Source organism: Trachypithecus francoisi, unplaced genomic scaffold, assembly GCF_009764315.1.
Source record: "Trachypithecus francoisi isolate TF-2019V2 unplaced genomic scaffold, Tfra_2.0 Lachesis_group0, whole genome shotgun sequence".
Classification (NCBI taxonomy): domain Eukaryota; kingdom Metazoa; phylum Chordata; class Mammalia; order Primates; family Cercopithecidae; genus Trachypithecus; species Trachypithecus francoisi.
The window spans coordinates 135,367,214-135,387,249 of record NW_022681453.1 but is presented as its reverse complement, the minus strand read 5'-3'; the positions used below and the strand labels follow the sequence as shown (position 1 = coordinate 135,387,249).

Sequence of the window (20,036 nt, the reverse complement as noted above, 5' to 3'; positions counted from 1 at the left end):
GCATACCACACCTTGTATGGGCTCCCTGCTTTTACTGACAAGCAGAGGATGACCAGAAGCCTCTGAGGGGAGTGGAAGCAGGGCCTCCCCAGCATTGTAGGTATGTTGGGGTGGGGGGTAGGGCCAGTCGAGAGGGCTTGGGGTCAGAAGAAGCCCAGCTGCTTTTTCTCCTGCTGCTGCCTCCATGTGGCCATGCTGTAGAATTCCTCCTTGGATTTCCCAAAGATATCTTGGAAGTCAGAGTCTGAGAGATAGAACTGGGCAGGGGAGAGAGGGGGAGGTACAGGGGAGGGTGTCATCTGAGCCCAGAATCCTGCCCCACTCAGGAGCATCATCCAGGGCTTAGGACTCCTGCATCTGTCTGCCCACCACCCCAGCTAGAAGACACATCTCCCGGGGCAGCTGCCCGCTGCACGCCACCAGTGGGTCCTGCCTCGGGCTCCTCCAGCTCAGGGTGAGATGCACTGGTGCTGGGGCAGTGAGTGCTGGGGGTCTTGGGCACTCACCTCCCTGCGGGCAGGGTCCACGCCCTCTGGCAGGTCCTCAGCGGCCTGGTGCATCAGTTGTTCCCGGCGCAGGCCCCTGTTGATTGTGGCACTGGTGCTGCTGACAGAGCTGCTGGTTCTGGTGCCACCCGACTTGGGGCCCCGCATCAGCTCATTCTCTGAGCTGTCCTGGGAGCCCTTGAGGGCCTGCAGGGCCACGGCACCTGCCCTGCCATTGCCGGCCATCTGGATAGCCGGAAGTTGTTGACTTCCTGTCCAGAGAGGAGCCTCAGGCTGGGGAAGATGGGGAATCGGTAGCCCACAGGGAGGCTGCACTGAACCCACAGGCCTCTTGTCTCCAACTGCAGCCCCTCCCACCTACCAGGGCCTGGCACTTCCCCTGCCCATCAGGACCATGCGGTCAGAGCCCAGGTCACTGTGGGGAAGGCTAGGGGCCCCGGGACTCACTGCTGTTATCTCAGCGATGGTTGATGCTGCGGCTGGGCTGCCCTCCGCCCCTTCCTTGTGGGACAGGTGGCTCTGGAGCAGGAATAGGGGCAAGTGTCAGGCCCAGGGCAGGAGGAGGGGGCACCAGTGGGAGTCAGGAGGGGCCTGAGGACAAGACCAGGTCTCTTAACACACTGGCAATCCCCAGCCAGGGCAGTGCCTCCTCATTCCATTGGCCCAGGTCAGGCTCCTCTCCTCCCAAATTAGGGTGGGGCTGGGGGTTTCAGGCCTCACTCACGGTCCACTTGTAGGGGTCCCAAGTGAAGAACCATCCAGTGAAGGTGGGAGGCTCATGGCCCTGCTTGACCAGCACGATGGGTGTGGCCGGGCTCCTCCCTGCTGGGTGGGTCTTCAGGTACTCCTGGCCCCAGGCCACCGCCTCCTTCCACTCACTTGCAGCTTCCCCAAGCCACAGGAAGATCTGGGCCACAGAGGGGGCCTGGCCTTGGGCAGGTGGAGGGGCTGCCCAGAGCAGACCCCTTCCTGTCCATTCCCTGTCTATCAGTTGTCCCAGACAGGACCCCACATACAGATCCCTGGCCAAGCAGACACATCCAGCAAGCGGCCATACCCACACACCCGTGAACACACGAGAAGGTCACAGGAATGCATGCATGCACACATACTCAACCCACACATCTTTTTTTTCTTGCATGGTTTACCTGGAGATCAATCCACAAATACTTACTGAGCACCTACTGTGTGCTGGGCCTTGGTCTAGACTCTGGGGAGTCAACAATGAAAGAAAATGGACAAAAATCCCTGCTCTTATAGAGCTTTCATGAGAGAGCAAGTCACATGCATGTCTGGAGGAAAAGCGTCCTAACCAGAAGAAACAACCAGTGTAAAAGCCCCGAGGTGGCCGTGTGCCCAGCATGTTCAGGGAACACAAGGAGGCCATTGTAGCTGCAGCAGAAGCAGTGGCGGGGGTGCGGGGGGAAACTGGGTCAAAGAGTTGGGGCTGGCCAGGTCACGTAGGGCTGTGGTAAGAGCTCTGGGTTTGTTCTGAGTGAGATGGGAGCACACAGCTTCATCACCAATTCAAACAGTGCTGCAGACATGGCCCCACAGAGACACAGAGAACACACATTATTGCAGCTTACACAGTCATACAGTCATCCATCGCCACACAGCCAGACAGCAAACCATAGCCACACAGTCATCCACTGTTGTCAGACACAGCTGCACGTAAACACAACAGCACTTGTTTACACAGCCACGCACACCCAGCCAGTTACACCACTGTGCACAGAAACACAGACCCACAAACACACCCATCCATCACTCACCCACAGCCAGTCACAGTCTCTCTCACAGACGCATTTTCACCAGTTGCCACTGGTCTGGTCAGTTCTACCATCATGTGACCTCACAGTCACTAACAAAGTGTCACACACAGGTGCACGAAGGCAAAAGCTCACACCAAGCCACACACATGACTGATGTGACTGGGCATTCCACTCACCGTCACTCATGCAGCACTGACACATGCTTGGCCGCAGGTACTGTCGCTGGAGCCACACACAGTATCATAAGGCACACAGAGCCGCACACAACTGCAAACATGGTCTCAGTTACCCCTGAGTTCCAACACACTCCTAGTCTCCCAGAGTCTCAGTGCTGCCACCTGGTGACACACACTCATCCATGGTCTCATATGCACCACAATGCAATTGCTCAGTGACAGGGTCACACAGACTCACCCACAACCCTATGTACAGAGTCAGATGGCTAGATACACACACACCCAGTTACACAAACAGAGATACACTCCCATTCACAGCCCCACCAGGCAGGGGTGGCCACTGTACCTCTTGCCAGGTGTCCAGTAACATGATGTCATACTTGTCCAGGTCCTCCTGGCTGAAGAACACCACTTCTGCCAGGACCAGGCAGCCCATCTGGCTGGAGCACTCAAACAGTCGTGGCTGGAATCTGGGGACCTCCTCAGGGAGCCTGGCCAGCACGGACAGCAAGGCTGTGAGCCACGCAGAGAGGCACCCCAGCCCATGGCACAAGTGCCCCACCCCGGGGGCTGGGAAGCCACTTCTCAGGAGTGGGAGCCCTGGGCCCTCCTCTGAGCCCCATGGTCCGCTCCCCGAGCACTCTGCTCTGCTCTGGGTGCAGGGCCCCTCTCTGCTCATGGAGAAAGCTTTCGCCCCACCCAGCTGTGATACAAGATGTCCCATGAATTCCCCTAGGGGAGGGCTGCAGGGGAAGGGGAGGGCCTGAGCTGGAGTCTCACCCTCCCTTGGATGGGAGGAGCTCCTCAGCCCACCCCTGGCAGAGAGTAGGTCTCCAGCCAAAGTGGAAGGAGGGGAAGCCAGGCTGGGAGAAGGAGGCGGGAGTACTGAGCTCAGGAGAATTGCGGGGAGTGCAGCACATAAACTAAGCCCCACAGGCAGACCAAGAGTGACCAGGACTCAGCTCCCTCCTCCCCTTGAGGCCTCACTCCTACCTGCCACACAAACCCTGCCCATTTACACACCACACACACAACACCCAGAATACACCTGTTCTTGCACATCCACATGCACTATATACCGATACATATGACACTGTATACACACACACTGGGCACCGTGACCCCTGAGGACTGTAGGGTGCTTTGTCCCCTGGCCCAGGACCAGGACAATGCAGGGAGGGGATTCTGCCAGCAGAGAGCGCCACTGCCCCCACCCTCCCCAGCATCTTCGAGACTCAAGTTACCCAGGCCTGGGAGTGAAGGGCTGGCTGTGCTCGTGGGAGTCTCTGTGAGTGGGAAGCTGGGAGTCCCCAGTTCTAGTCTTGTCTCTCCAGCTCTCTGTGTGAACCCCAGTCACCCACCCTCCTCTCTGGGCCTCAATTCCTCCTCTGCATAAGAATACTCTCCTCTCAACCCTGTTACCTCTTCTTGCTGGGGTAGGGGGCCCGGCCTCCCAGGGCCTCCCAGAAGTGGGGAGGCTCCTGACCCTCCAGCACTGTTTCCTCATTCTTCTTGGAAATGACAGTGACCACCACCCGTGCCATCTCACGTTGATCACCATTACACCCCTAGCAGGCAAAGAGATGGCTCAGGCCCTGTACGAGGAGGGGCCTTCACCTCCAGCCCCATATCCCATTCACGGGGTGTATGGGATGGGGCTGGGCCCAAGTCACAGGAGGCCTAAGCTGACAGCAGGGCACTGGTGAACAAGGCATCTTCCTCACCCTCCAGGCCTGTGTCCCCAGCTGATCTGGATCACAGGGTCTGGGACCCTCGCAAGGTCCAGAGCATGGGATGGGAGGCTCCCAGGCTTAGAGGGTCAGTCATAGTTTATGCTGAAAATTAGAGAAAACTCCAGCAAACTGGCATAGGCCTCCCCTTTTCCCAAGAGACCTGGGAAGGGACATGCCCTGTGCTCCAGGCAGTAAGGAGGCGGCGGCCTGGGCCTGGCTCTGACCTATAGACGCTCAGGTCCACCTGTAACTTTGTAACTTTCCCCAAGTTCCAGAGGGGACACTGTGGCTTCTTCCCCTCCCCATTCCCCTCATCAGCCTATCTGAGGCTGGACTCAAAGTCTGCATCCCCTATGGAGAGGACCCACCCCCAGCCTGGCACCACTACCTCTGGGCATGAGTCAAGTGGTCAGTGCTGTGGGTACCTTCCCAAACCAGAGGTAGCAGACGCCAGCTGTGACCAGCAAGAAGATGTCATTGGAGTTGAGGGACGACGCACGGGCTGGCACCTCCATGGTCTTGGTGTTTTGGCTGTCAGTGCCTTGCACATGGAAAAGCCTCGTGGTGGACGCTGACTGCCCCTTTCCATGGTGCCCAGCTCTCTCCTACAGGAGAGCAAGGCCTCAGGCTGGGCAAGGGCTCCTGGGGGCGCCTTCCTGTCCCATTGTGGGACATATTACCTCAGAGCTCAGGGACCCTTGCTTGAAGCTACCACCGTCCTCACTGGTGATTTCACATGAGGAGTATAGGACCCTCTACTCTCTAAGCATGGAGTGCAGGAATGCCATCAGTCTGGGATAGGGACAGACCCTTTCTAAATGAAACTTCCCCCCCATCTCTGAGTGGTAGGGACATGGGTGCTCAGGCCTTGGAGGTGGAAAGTGGGGACCAGGTTTGCCAGTGTGTGGCCCCAGGCAAGCCTCTGGCTCCCTTTCAACTCAAATTCCTCATCTGGCTCTGGGACTGGGGAGGGTAAGTCAGGCAGGGGCCAACCTTGGAGCTCCTGGGCCTTAGACAAGCTCTGGGAAACTAGGGGATGAGAAGCAGGCCCCAGGCCCAAAGAGAAAGTGCTTAGAAGTGTGTGCGGGGGGCATGCCCCATGCAGAACTGGGCAGGCTGTGGCCAGAGGGGCAAGGTGAGACCTACCTGGAAGATCACCAGCTGGCCCTGGAAGATGGCGAGGAAGTGAGGGGGCTCGCTGCCCATGGTCACATGCTCCTGCACTAGGGCGCCACCATACGTTACATCCAGCTCCTCAGCGTTGCTGTTTAGGGCCTTGATCTCATCTGCAGTGGCCTGGTGGCCCTGCAGGTAGAGGCAGTGAGTGAGGGCCTGGCCCAGCTCTCACATCTCACTCCCAGAGCCCAGCCCTTGGGCTTTAAGGTGAGTGCCGCCTCCCTCAGGCTGGCTCACCTGCCATAGGTACAGGATGTACTGGACACAGCCCAGCCTCTGGTACGTGTAGAGCACAAGGTAGCAGTTGCCTGCACACAACTGTCCATGATGCTTGGAGTCCACGGGTTGCCTGTGTAAGTCCTCCATGCACCACACCTGGGGAATAAGGGACCGATGGGCACAGATGGCTGCTCTTCCTGAACCAGCCCACCCATCCTGCACCCAACCGGAAAGCTCTCCCCAGCCTCCGAGGCCTTCCTCATCCACAAAGGCCAGGGGCCCACCCTCAGCTCCAGGCCCATTCCGGACTTTGTGCTGGGCTTGAACAAGGATCTGCAGGCGACCCTTTCCCCATGGACCTCTGAAACCCACCACACTTGGGAGATGGACCCAATCCCAGCCACATGCCCAGCCCCAGTCCCGACCCCACCAGCCACAGCCCTGGTTAGGGGCAGTTCGGTCCCCTCCCAGCTACTTGCTGCTCAGGCCAGGGCAACAGAAGCCAGGCGGAAAGGGAAGCCTTGGAGCTCTTGAATGAATTCCCTTTTTTCAAGTGTCATTTAGAAAACACAAAGCCTGTTCAAAGACTGAAGGGCAAACACTGTCTCACATCTGTTAGTGTAGTTTCTTCTTCCTGTGGGTGGCAAAGCCTGGAGCCAGGCAGACTCTGGTCAAATCCCAGATAGGCCCTGTGTTAGCAGTGACATTGTTCTAAGCTTCAGGCCTTTCCCACCTGTATATTGGGGACGATGACACCTCCCTTACCTCACCTCTGCATGGCAGGAGACAAGGCCTGGGTGTCCTTTCCCACACGGACCCTAACAGTTGTCCCTGGGGAGCTGACCTCCAGCCCAGAGCAGCCAGAGCCCTCTTTCACAAAAGGGGCTGACCTGACCACAGGCCACTTGGCACTTACCGGACAGCCAGGACCCCTGGCTCAGGCCCTCTCTCTGCCTGCCTGTCCACTGTCTGCCTGGAGAGATCCCCTCCCTGACTTTGTGCTTGGCGCCTGAATTCCGGAGCTCTCTTTCCCTCCGTCCTTCGCCTTTCCCTCTGCTTTCCTGTCTCCCTCTCCCACTGTCTGGCTCTCTGTCTCTCTCTGTGTATCCCATCTATTCCTGACCCCCCTTCTCTTCTCCCTGTACCCCATCTCTCCCTGCTCTTCCTCCACCCCACCTCCTCCTCCCTTCTCTCTGTCTCCTCGTCATCGCCTGTCCTTCCCAGTCTTTTTTTCTCTGTCTCTCATTGTGCTCCTTCCCTGTCTTCCTCTTTCCTGTCTCCCCTTTCTTCCCCCTTGCCCATCTTCTCTTCTTTCAGTCTCTTCCCACTCATCGCTTCTGTCCATCCATATTAGGGCAAAGGAAAAAGAAATCTTGGTTTTCTCTGACCTCCACCTACCTCGAGAACTAGGACCCCTTGCACAGGCCCAGCAGTTCTGTTCCCACAATTCCACAGGATCCCCACATCAGCCTTGGGGCCAGATGGGACCACAGTTTCTGACTCCATTTTATTTAAAAACTAGGGCCTAAAAAATTCAGGGCTCTGCCTAAGGGGTCAGCCAACAAGTCAAGATACAACCCCGCACTATACAGAGCCTGGAAGTGGCCCTCAACCCTGTGTCTCGCAGGACACTGGACTGAGACCAGATGAGTGGTTGACAGTGTATGGCTATGAGCTGGGGCTGGGTGTGTGGGGCTGTGATTATGTGTGATCATGTGTCTGTGTTGGTGTGTCTCTGTGGATTGATGGTTGTGTGTGACTGTGGTCATGTCTGATGTAGAGTTTTTGCAGCTTCATATTTGCGGTTGTGTACTTGGCTGTGACTATGTATGTGTGTATGTGTGTCTGTATAAGCATATGTTTGATTTTGTCCTACATGTGACTACAGGGCGAATTTAAGGGTCCAAGTGTTACTCTACTGTGTGTCTGTGTTATGTGAGTGCCCATGGCTGTATATGATTAGTTATGACTACGAACTGCCTGTTAGAAGAGTGTGTAAATGTACACGTGTCCCTTGGTGTCCCTGATTGTGTATATGGATATGCACCTGGGTCACGTTAGATAGCAGTCATACCATTTACCTGTAGGCAAAGCTTACCCCTGTGTGCCCATCTTCCCCCAGCTAACCCAGTGCCCCTCACCTCCACCTTCCCAGAGCCGTCGTCCACCATCCTGAGCTGGGCTGCTAACTCAGGCTGGGTGTGCAGCTTGCCCACGTCCAGCTTTACATGACTCAATTTATCTGAAGGTGGAGCAGCAGGCGTCAGTTGCGCCCTCGGCCCCATCCCCTCCCACACCATCCCTGCCCCGCCCACTCCTCAACCATCCCTCCGAGATTCCAGGTCCCGCCCCGTCCTCCGCCGCCCACGCCCCTTTGCTCATCCTGAGAAGGTTCTGTTCCGCCCCGTGCAGGCCAGGCCCCGCCCCCTCCGGCCCCGCCCCGCCCGCTCACCCATCCCGCCGAGTTGCCGGTTCCTGCCAGGCCCCGCCCCCGCTAGTCCCGCCCCCGTCAGCCCTGCCCCGCCCGCTCACCCTCCCGCCGAGCTTCTGGTTCCTGCTCCGCTTTTCAGACCAAGTCCGGAAGAGCTGCTTGAACGCGGCCGACTCGGCACCGTCGTTCAGCACCTCCACGTTGGTGTAGGTTGGGTAGCCCTTGGCCTGGATGAAGCCCTGGGGCAGAAGGCACCGTCAGTCCTGCGACCCGAGAGTCCACTGCTCCACTCCCGCCCCTGGGGACCTACAGCTCTGGGACAGCCGACCTCCAAGAAGCGTTAATTAACCGAGCTCATGACCCACTTAACGAACTGACTCTGTCACCACCAACTTCTCTGAGGTCCCTGAGGGCAGGCAGGGTCCCCTTAGTCCAGGCCTCAGGCAGGACAGGCCATGTCAACCCTCATGGACCCCAGACAGAGCCCCGTCTCCTCCCCAGCCCCACCCTCAGAAAGCAGGGCCGCCCAGTCAGTAAGGCCCCACACCTGAAGGCAGGGCCACGTGCACCTTTTATATGTGGTTTCTCAGTGGCCACCTGGTCTTCAATCTCAGGGCTCCCAAGGCAGGGCTACCTCCCCTTTAAGACTCCAGCATAGGATTTCCCAACTCAAACTCCAGGGGAGGGCTGATTCCTCCCTTAGACCCCGGGGCAGCGCTGCGTCCCCACTCAGACAGCAGGACAGTGCTCTGTTCCTCTCAGACAGAGCCCGGGGCTCACCACAGCCCGGCTGAAGGCAGCCTTTCTCTCCTGGAGGCTAGACATGCGTCCCTGCCACACATAGATCTTGAAGCCACCCTGGTCCAGGATGTAGACGTCCTGGGAGCAAGGGTGGGGCTGGTCAGTAGGTGGTCCAGACTGGGCTGGGGTTGTGGGTGGGGAAGGATGCGAATAGCTGGGGCCAGGACTTCCTCACCTCCTCCTGCAGCAGGTCCTGGGTCAGTGGGGGGGTCGCCAACTCCACGACCACCAAGTCTTTGCCCTTCTCATAGACACTGGGGGAACAGGAACCCAGGAGTGACCAGCCCAGCCCCTCCCTGACCTGGCTCCACTCCAGCCCCTCTTAGGACCCCACCCCAGCCCCTCAGAGACAGAAGTCATGGGGGCTGGAGCCCTGAGTTGTAGTCTTGACTTGACCGCAGCCTTGCTGTGGAGCTTTAGGCAGCTCCCTGACCCTAGCAGGGCACCACAGTCCCCCGTATGTACAATAGGTTTCTCAGCAAGGCAGCCGCACACCATGGAAGAGTACAGGCTGGGCCCAGGGTCCATATGACATGTCCTAGAAACCCAGCAGCAGCCTTTGCTGGAGGGCTTTCTAGAGATGCCGTGTTATTGCAGTAGTGATGGACACGGAGTCCTGGACTGTCCCATCCACCCCTGCCCACCCCAAGGGTACTTACTGGTACAGGCGAACACTGGCCTTCTGCAGCTGGTTGATATCTTTGCTGGGCGTGGCGGCACGCAGGCTGCCCACCCTGCGGCCCAGCACAGCTTCCATGACCTGCATGAGGTCCGGGGCTTTGGCCTCATCATCCACCACACCAATCTGTGCACGACCACCACGTTCCCTGTCCCGGAGGCTGTAGGTCAAGGCCAGCCCCTGCGGGAGAGAACCTGGCAGTCAGGGTGTCACCTGTGTGCCCCCTCACAGCACAGCTTTCTCCTGTCACTGCTCAGCTCCCAGAGGCTGGTGGGGAGAAGGGCTGGTGTCCCCTCATCCTGGCATCCAGGGGGACACCAACAGTGCAGGGTCTGAACTCAGCTTGTAACTCGTAGATGTTTCTTGGGTTGTAGCAGAGAGCCAAGCCCACCTCTTGGGGTGGCTGAAGGATGGGCACCTGGAGGATCATTTCCCCCCAAGCCCCGTACTCCCCAGTTCCTTGGGCAGACACTTACCCGAGCCTTCTCAGAAATGCTGGTCTTGGGCCCATTCCACTGGATCATCATCTTGCCCAGGTCCAGCAGGAAGATGTCACCCTTATTAAAGCTGTTCCAGGAGAGCTCCACCTGCCAGAGCCAGGAGGAGCAGGGAGGGAGACAGGGTGTCATACCACCAGCATCCGCTAGAGGGAAGCATAGCTGGGATGTGTCACGTGTGCATGAAGCTGTATGCAACTGGGTGTACTAGGCATGTGTGACTGTAGATAATGCTGCATTTCACAGGGTGTACACGACTTATGACATTTCTCAGTGCATATCTGTTGCTGTACATGTGTACATGTACGCATGTATACAGGTGGAGTGTAGCTGTTTATCTTTTGTGTGTGTGCATATACACACGTATGTATGTGGGCACATCACATGTGAAGAAGTGTGTGTGCTCATGGTGACAGTGTATACGTATGGATGAAGAGTCTCCAAACGGACACACTTTTGAGAGTAAAAGGGAGTACTTTAGATAATTATGCCAGGATAATAGGAGAAACATGGGGCTTCATGGTGTCCCTGAACGACCAGAGATGTATGGTCACTGGGTCTGTGGGTGACATGCAGAGCCTATGTGGGATTGTCTGTGTGTCACAGGCTGCCTATGCAGACTCACTTGCATACCTCAAGGGTTACCATTCACACTGTAGATGTTGTACACCTGAATGTTCATTACACCAAATTCTGGCCAGATGGCAGTAAAATGTTTTGTTCTAACAAAACCAGTACTTTCCTGTAATTTCCTGACAGATGGAAGAAAGGGACACTGTGTTCTGATTTGCACAAGGGCACTAAATGGACCAGAGGAGCACCTGGGGATAACAGTGGGAGACAGTGTGTGTGCATATGTGTGACAATGACAACGTGTGTGAGAGAGTGTGAGGTTATGCACTCCCCAAGTTTTGCACCACCTCTCACTGTGTTGCTAACAAGGACCATTCACAGCTGCCATATCGTCTGCCCCATCTGCCCAAGTTCTTTTTTTGGTTTTAGAGACAGGGTCGGGTCTTTCTGTGTCACCCAAGCTGCTGGAGTACAGTGTCATCATGAATCACTCCTGGGCTCAGGTGATCCTGCTGCCTTAGCCTCCCAAGTCGCTGTGCCCAGGTTTTCAATATGTCCATGTGACAGATGCAGAAACATAAGGTCCGGGGAGCAGAGGCAGAAGTGGGGCTAGAAGCCTGGTGTCCTCTCCAGTCTCTTCGTTCAAGACCATCTGGGAATGCTGACAGCTCCTTGTTCCCCACACCCCCAGCCAATTTCCAACTTCCTTATACCTCAGTACACCCAGTCTGAGCCGAGTCCAGAGGTCAAGAGGCTCCCCTGGCAGCCTCACCTCAGTGGCAGACACGTGCTTCCTCCCTTTGATGTGCAGCAGTCGCTGGATGTTGAAAAAGTTGGTCTCCACATGCTTGAGGTCAGACGCTAGGCCTCCCTTCCTGTAGCTGAGGAGGGAATAGCAGGAGGGTATATACATTCTGTGTATGTGAGAACACAGTCTGCCATATGCACGAATGACTGCAGATGTGAGCACATGCACATATGTGCCTGCTTCATACGTGCATGGGAGTCTGTGTGAACACATGTATGTATAAGTACATGGGTGCACACATAGGGCATGAGTGTGCATTCGTTTCCATGTGTAGTGCACTTCCATGCATAGTCATGTGGACACATACATATATGTGTACATGTACATACATTTGGGGGCACAGTGTCTATTTGTTTATCCCTGTAAGTCTAGATGGTGAGTACATGAAAATGGGCAACAGTATATATGTGTGTTGGTGAACATGGATATTCACACATGTCCATCTATAGGTGGACTTACATGGGGGTGGTGTTTCTGCATCTGTGCATATGCTTGTGTGCATGTGTTCATGTATATGCTATATGCATATATAGGTTCAACTGTATGAAATGGAAATGATCAAATAGCAGCAATTTCCTATACTGCCAAATATATTGCAAATGTTAATTTAAAACACCTGTGAAGCAATTCACAGCGAAAGACATAGTCCCACCAGCAAGGTAATAGAAAAGCAAACTCAAAACAACATTGGTGTCTGCTCCTAGGTATATACCAAGGGAAATGAAAACATTTGTCCACACGAAAACTTGTATACAAATGTTCATAGAAACAGATTCATAGCAGCCAAAAAGTGGAAACAACCCAAATGTCCATTAAGTGATGAATGGATAAGTAAAATGTAGTATATTCATAAAATGCAATATTACTTGGTAATAAAAAGAAGTCATAACACATGCTACAACATGGATAAACCTCGAAAACAGTGTGTTAAGCAAAAAGAGTCCGTCAGGGAAGACCACTTGTTGAATGATTCCATTTCTATGACATGCCTGGAAGAGGCAAATGTATGACAAAGTAGATGAGTAGTTGCCTAGGGCAGGGGATGGGGGTGTTGGAGGGAAATGGGGAGTGATTGCAAAGGGGTATGGGACTTCTTTTTAGGGTGATGAGAATGTTCTAAAATTGATTGTGGTGATGGTTGCACACAACTGTTAAAAATCACTGACATGTATGTGTACTTTAAATGGGTGAATCGTATGGTGTATGAGTTGTATCTTAATAAAGGTGTTACCTAACCCCTCCCGGCTTTCCCCATTCAGGGATGTGGACGATGGCCACCCTAAGACTGCCCCAGCCCAGGCACCACCTCCGTGGCTCCGTCCTGCCCCCGGCCGCCCCCGCACTCACATGATTCCCGGGCGGAAGTAGCTGCAGAAGCAGTCGGACTCGTGGGCCTGCGCCTCGCAGTGCAGCACGGTCTGGGCCCCCAGCTCCTCCTGTAGGTGCTGCTGGAAGGCTGCCGCAGTGCCCTGCGCCTCCGCACCTGCCTGCTTCCCGACCCAGTAGTGCAGGTCGCTGGACGCCCCCTGCGTGGCCTTCGGGCTCTGGGGAACCTAGAGTCCGGGTGTTTGTGTATATGTGTTGCGGGGAAGGCGGAGGTGCGGGTGAAGAAGGGGAGGATGTACCAAGGGCCATGGGGCTTCCGCGGAGATCAGGAAGGGGGAGGGAAGGGCTAAGAAGCCTCAACGGTAACTGTCCCATTGTGGGATGTGATTCTCGGGCTCTCAACTTGCCGCTTCCCGGGGGCAGAGTTTATATCTGTGCCACGGTCTCCCCAGTGCTGGGCCATGTCACCCCTCTCAGACAGACTTCCCCAAGCGACTCACGTGGAGGATGACATAGCAGTGTTCCTCAAAAAAGTTCCCGTAAGCCCCCTCGGGTACCGGCACCATCTTCTGGTTCTGGGAGAGGAGAGTGCCCTGTAACAACTCAGGAGATCCCTACCCATGACACCCGCTAGGGTGGAGTGGAGGAGGACGCTCTGAGTTGGGGGCGGGAGAAGCCTGGTGTGGGAAACCCCACGCTCTTCCATGTCACCAACTCTCCTATCTGGTCGTGCCTCTCACCTCAGTGATCCATATGTGGAGGCCTCCCTGGATGGCTGGGAGTCCCTTGCTGATGTCCATCCTAGGCCAGGCAGGAATATGGGATGACACAAGGAACAAGAGCCAGAGTTCTCAGGTTGGAGACCAACGCCTGGCTACCTGTACGACTTCATTATAGAACATGACTTTTATTAGGAGGGCTCTGTAAACACACAAATGTCAGCACACAGACTATGAAGACTGACAGATTCTGCAGCAAGTGACAGGCTCAGTTGATGTGAGTGGGTTGGGCAGATTAGGCATAAACACTTGACAATTTTTTTTTTTCAGTTTTTTCGAGACAGGGTCTTGCTCTGTCACCTAGCCTGCAGTGCATGATTCGAACACACTTCACTGCAACCTCCACCTTCTGGGTTCAAGTGATGCTCCTGCTTCAGTTGACAAATTCTTGAAACAGAGCTGAACTCTGTATAAACACAGGCTCTGCAAACAGCCACAGGCTCTGCAAATAGCGATTTAGCTTGCTTGAGTCTGTGCTGTGTGGTTCTGCGTGTGCAGAGGAGAGACAGAGTGAGAGGGCAGTGAGTGACAGTGACATGGAATGAGAAGTACCTGGGGGAAGGAAGGGGCCCTCACTTCTGTCGATTTTGTTATGTCTTGGCACTTCATACTCAATTACCTGAGGCTTCCCTGCACCACTCCTTCAGAAACCTGTGTGTGAGGTTTGGTCCAAAAGTCACTTCTTTCTGAATCTCTCACTCAGGGTGACCCTGGTGTGTTAGTCCTTCCCCCTCCCCCTCCACTCCCACTATGTCTTATCAATAGCAGGAACAGCCTTGGCTCCAGGCAGAACAAGGCGAGGGGACAGAGTTACAGAATCAGGCGTGGTACAATAGGTGGCATAGAGTGGCTCACATTCCTTACACCTTTGTTAGGGCCCTTGGTTTGGCCCTGATGAGTTCACAGTACACTGTGGCAACACCCAACAGGTAGCCAAGGAAATGTGGTGGGAGCGGAGGAGGCTGTGGGGCAGCAGGGGCAGAGTGGGCAGTCCTTCTAGGGGTTAGAGCTGGGTTTAGCTCACAGCTCCTCCCGCACCCTGTGGAAACCATAGGATGGTTGTTGGCTGCTGTCTCCCTCACCAGAGCATCAGATTCCTGAAGGCAGGGGTTTGTCCTCTTGTTTACTGTGGGATCCCAGCTGTCTGGCCCCCAGCAGGTACTGGGTAAGTAGCTGTTGAATGAGTGAAGCGTGCTGCCCTGTGACGGGACTGAGTGAAAGTGAATGGAGAAGGGAGCCATCCCACACCCTAACTGCCCCAGGATCTGTTGCCACAATTGATGGCCTATTGGTGTGACAATGACATGAGTGACGGGCAGACATAGTGACCACGAAAAGGTGATCTCAAGCAACAGAAAACGTGAGGACTTTGGGTGGCAAGCAGGATGACATGCAATGGTGGCCCTGTAGGACACTGAGTAACATGCAGAAATAGTAACCAGTGACAATTACCAGAGGCCCAGGCAGGCAGTGACCAGAGGTGCAGACAGAAACTGTGAGCTGTACGTAGCTCATGGAAGAGTGCAACTCGGTGACAGAGTGTCAGAAAGACTACTGGATGGCCTCAGAACAGTGGCAACCAGGGCCCGTGGGGGACAGGAAAGTCAAACTGGCAGCCAGAATGTTGGGACTCAGCTGGTGTCACTGGGAGGGGCAGCATCGCCCCCAGGGGGCCGGGAGCCTGTCTGATATCCAGCCCCAGCCTGTGGAGCCAGACCCTCAGCCACGAGGGCTGAGGTCCCACTCCCATGGCATCTGTGTTCACTCTCTTCCACCTGGGCTTCAACGGGGAATGGGTGCTCAAAGATCGGGGGCCTCCTACCTCTCCACAGTGCCGCCTCCAGCCTTCCAAGCCCTCCTGCCCTCTTTCCTCTGGGGAACTCCCCACAGTGCCCCCTCCAGCCTCCCAAACCCTTCTGCCCTCTTTCCTCTGGGGAGCTCCCTTTCACCACCTTCCCAAGTGGGAACCCTCCTACCCCTGGTCCTCTCCTTCCTCCTGGAAGCCCCTCCTTCTCTTCCCTGGGGGTGCGCTTCCTCCACCCAGGGCTCCTTTCTCTTCCAGATGCCCAGTTCCTTCCCTGGTTTCCCTTTCTCTCCCCATGCCCCACGCCTCCCCTTTTCTAAGATTTCCCTCTGTCCCCGCCTGGTGCCCCTGCCTGCGCCTGGCTCTTCCTTCTCCCCGTTGGTTTCCCCTCTCCCCTGGGATCCTTCCCTTTTTCTCCCATTTTTCCTTCCCAGGCACTTCCTCCTTTCCCGGTTCCCTGTTTTCCCCTACACCCCTTCCTGTCTCCCTCCCCGCCCTCCCTACCCAGGTCTTCCCTTCTCTTCCCCGGCTCCCCTGTCTTTCCCGGGGCACTCCCTACCCGCTTCTCACACACCCTCTTCTCTCCTCCTGCCCCTCATGTCCCTGGGTGCCTCCACTCGCCTAGCTCTCTCCCTACTCCAGCGCCTCTTTCTCTCCCTACAGGAGCCCTTTCTTCCTTTGTGGGTACCGTTGAAGGGAGCCAGAGATTACCTTGCCCAACTTCCAGGGAGCAGGGAGTGGTGCCGCCCTCTAGAATGAGGGGAAAGGATGGGGCCAGGGTTGGGGGCAGGCACACTCAGTCTATGGGCCACGGACCTCCCTGCCCTTCTACAAAATCTGCCACTTTCTTCCCCTTGGGCTGCCTGCCACAGTTGCCCTGCCCCATCAGTGTTTTCACCTGCTGGGCTGCTGCTGCCTCCCAATTCTGCCGCCAAGGCTCTGTGGCCCTGAGCCCTGCAACCCTATGCTCTATGCCCTTGAGTTGAATAGCCCACTCTCTGCCCCACTGGTTCCCTGGAACCCCCTCACACACCCTGCCCAGGCCTACCTGCTGGAAACTGCTCCCGCGCCTTCACCCTGCCTGTGGGCAGTGCTGGGCCTGGCACAGGGCCAGTCTCTGCCTCCCAACTCCTGGCCCCTGCCACTGTAACTGAATCCCAGCTCCTGCCCTGCAGGACACACCCCACCACACAGCACTCAGCGGGCTGGGCATTCACTTAGTTAGTCAGTCAACAAATATTGAGCAAGCCATCTGGGAGCCAGCGCCCTTCCCAGGGCTATGGCTAAGTCTCCCAGGTCTCACTGCCTGGGTACCAGTGGCCAGAGAGAGCAGGGGATGGAGGCCTGGACTGGGCTAAGTGGTGAAGTGTGGAAGATACTGGAATTTCCTTCTCTGGAGTACTAGATGGGCCCCTGATCCCTCACCCAGGGTGGTGGGCTCCCCCTGGACCAAGAGGGCCAGGCCACTCCAGCAAACTTTAGGAGGAAGTAGGACTGAGGCTGGGGGCTGTGGGATTAGGCTCTGTAGGACCCAGCTCACTTCAGGAAGGGAAGGTGGCCAGGGCTCCCTCTAGATATTTCTGCTATCCCTACCCAAATGTGAGCTCACTGCCTGGCACAGCCCTCCTCAGGGAACCCCGCTACCCATCATGGGAGAGGCCAGTCCAGCTCTTGCAGCAGACACCTCAGCTGCCCCCACTGCCACTCTCTGTCTCTCACTGTGGGGTGGAGGGGCTGCAAATAGAGCCTTCCAGAAACTCCAGGGGCACAACCTCCTCTTGGCAGCTTAGGGCAAGGCCTCAGTCCGAGCCAAGGCCCAGCCAGCATGGGCTGTCCCATCAAAGCCACGCTGCTAAAGCCTGCCCACTGCCCACTGCCCAAGACCCTCTCCCTGTGCTGTCTTCACCCCACAAAGGTCTCTGTCACAGGGGTCCGAGGACTTGGGGACTCGGGGTAGTCTGTGCCCAGCAGGACCTATAGCTAGTGTGTGACTGTGTTTAACAGACACAATGCAGGGTCCCTGTGTGTGAAGGGATGCCTGTGTCACAGGCACTTGGTCTGTCCCCATGTGTGCCATTGCCTGTCCGATGTCATATGTGTGCCTGTGTCCTGGCATGCCTGTCTAATCCCCACTTGGGACAGGGACCCCGTGTGTGACAGTGGCAGTGTATCCGCTGCAGCTGCGCATACCCTTTTTCCTGTCTCCTTTTGTCCCGGTGCCCAGGAAGACTCTGTCCTCACTTCTTCCCACTGACTCTTCCCCCATCTCCCCTCAGCCCACCCACTCTGTTGGTCTTGGTTCTTGAATTCCCTGGGAATGGCTCTTTCCTAAGTCACCAATGTCCACTCTCATCCAAGCGGCAGTCGGTTGAGTCACCACTGTTCCTTCCCTCTTACTCCACCCATCTCATCTCCCTCAGGCCTCTAAATGGCAGCAGGTGCAGAGCTCGGGCCTTCACTCTTGTTTGTTTTCTAGTTACCTTCCCAGTTCCAGTCTGAAGGATGCAAATACCATGGAAACGCAAGCGTCTCCCTGACCCAACTCCCCTGAACTTGCCCCAGCCTAGGTCTCCATCTTCCATCTGGTCATATCTCTCCCGGCACGTTCGGCCTCACACTTAACATTGCCTCAGGCCCCTCCCAGATCTACCCTTTCTGAGCCCCAGGAACATGTTCATCGTGAATATCCAGTGGGTGCTTAGGCCCCAAACCTGCAGTTGCCTTAGTTTCTCTCTCCCCCGAGCCACTGGCCAGTCTGCGGCTGGTTCATGGTGGATCCTGGCCCTGGCCCTCCCTCTCATGCCTCCTGCGTGCTCCGGAGCCAGCCTCCCTCTGTGTCTCTGGGTCTGCCTGGCCACCGCGGCCATCCTCCCACAGTATCCAGAGGGATCTTTTTTCCTAAGATTTAAAAAATTGTGGTAAAATATAAAAAATCTTTTTTTCACAAGATGTAAAAACTTGTAGTAAGATATACTTAAAATTTACCATTGCATCCCCTTTTTATTTATTTATTTGAGACGGAGTTTCGCTTTTGTTGCCCAGGCTGGAGTGCAATGGCGCAATCTTGACTCACTGCAGCCTCCGCCTCCTGGGTTCAAATGATTCTCCTGCCTCAGCCCCCTGAGAAGTTGGGATTACAGGTATGCACCACCACATCCGGCTAATTTTGTATTTTTAGTAGAGACGAGGTTTCACTATGTTGGTCAGGCTGGTGGTGAACTCCTGACCTCCAGTGATCCACCTGCCTCAGCCTCCCAAAGTGTTGAGATGACAGGCATGAGCCACAATGCCCGACGTGTATCCACTTTTAGGTATGTGGTTCTGTGGTGTGAAGGACACTCATATTGTTGTGCAACTGCTGCCAGTATTTCCAGAATTCTTTCATCTTACAAAACCGAAACCCTGCACTCATTAAACAGAGACTCCCCATTGCCCCCAGCCCCTTGCAACCACCATTCTATTTTCTGTCTATGATTTTCACTAACTAGAGGGAAAATTTAACCTCAGAATTTAACCATAAATCCGCTCACACCATCCCCCTCTCCAAACCTTCCAGTGGCTTCCACTAAAACTGGGATGAAATTCTCAATGGCCATTCCCAGCTGCCTCTCCCATCACTCTTCGAATGGCTCACTGCGTTCTGGCAATATGATTCCTCGTGTCCCTTGAAGACGCCCAGGTCATTGTCTGCAGACCTTTGCACTGCAGTCTTCTCTGCCTGGAAGTCTCACTCTGTATCTTCCCGTAGCTGCTCCTTTACTGCATTTAGGCCCCAGCCAAAATGGCAGCCCTGCAGAGGGCCCTTCCTGCCCTCCTTAGCCACAGCAGTCTCCCTCCTCAGACATCACCACTTTCCTCATCATGGTGCTCCAAGAAGCTGGTCTTGCTAAGTGGGATCTTGGTTAGTCTCTGTGTCCCAGCTGGACTGTGAGTCACTGTGGGTGGGGCCTTGCTCATGTCCACCTGTGTGTAGAATGGTGCCCGGCATACTGCAGTTGCTTAATAAAATGTTTGCTGACATGTTTCTGTGGCCTGCGCCTGATCCAGTGTGTGTGTGTGTGTGTGTGTGTGAGTGTGTGTGTATGTATGTATGTGTGTCTGGATCCTTTACTGGGCTCAGTCCTCCTCCTCTGAGAAGCTGAGGGGGTGACTCCTCTCCACTTTGGTTGTGGGCCAGATACCCCAGCTGGCACAATCCAGTGTCAGCAGCTTAGTGGGGGGCACGAGAACTTCCCCAAGGCCTCACCCCTCAGAATTGTCTCGGTGTCTGCAAACCAGAAGATGTCACCTGGGCAGAACTGCCCTGTCCAGAACCATCTACTCTGTAACCTGTGATCCCAGGCCCAGGAGAGATGGCAGTCTGGCCTTAGAACCTGGCCTCAGGCCACGATGAGCAGCACTGCCTTGAGTCTGGCCTGGGCAGCCTCCGGCTCATGGCTGTCACACCCCAGACACACAGAGGGGAAACTGAGGCCCAGGGCAGGCTCACAGGCAGCCGGGTGCTACAAGAATGGGAGGGTGGGATGCCTAGCCTTTCCCTCCCTCCTCCCCCTAGCAGGAAAGGGGTCCCACCACCCCACCCCCATCCCTACCTCCGCCCCTCTTCAAGGGGGCCTGCCGGGAGTAAAAAGGGCCCTGAGCAGAGTTTGCCTTGCTAGCAAAGCCCTGCCCTCTTCCTGCCCCAGCCCCCCTTAATCTACCACCTCCTCACTCAGCAAGTTTCCAGGGCTTGGGGCCTACTTTGTTCCTGCCT

At 55.7% G+C, this 20,036-nt stretch overlaps 1 protein-coding gene across 1 annotated transcript; it reads right to left on the bottom strand.

Moving 5' to 3' along the window:
• Positions 1 to 15: 15 nt before the first annotated feature.
• On the bottom strand, positions 16 to 19,172 carry VILL (villin like). The gene is given in 21 exon segments (XM_033212034.1): positions 16 to 257; positions 507 to 724; positions 727 to 757; positions 954 to 1,025; positions 1,231 to 1,413; positions 2,804 to 2,948; positions 3,880 to 4,025; positions 4,616 to 4,795; positions 5,337 to 5,495; positions 5,604 to 5,741; positions 7,727 to 7,828; positions 8,118 to 8,255; positions 8,797 to 8,895; positions 8,993 to 9,071; positions 9,477 to 9,676; positions 9,973 to 10,083; positions 11,339 to 11,447; positions 12,722 to 12,927; positions 13,201 to 13,275; positions 13,441 to 13,501; positions 18,833 to 19,172. Coding segments are annotated over 21 exon segments (2,613 nt in total). The 5' UTR covers positions 18,880 to 19,172; the 3' UTR covers positions 16 to 143.
• Between the last annotated feature and the right edge of the window lie 864 nt (positions 19,173 to 20,036).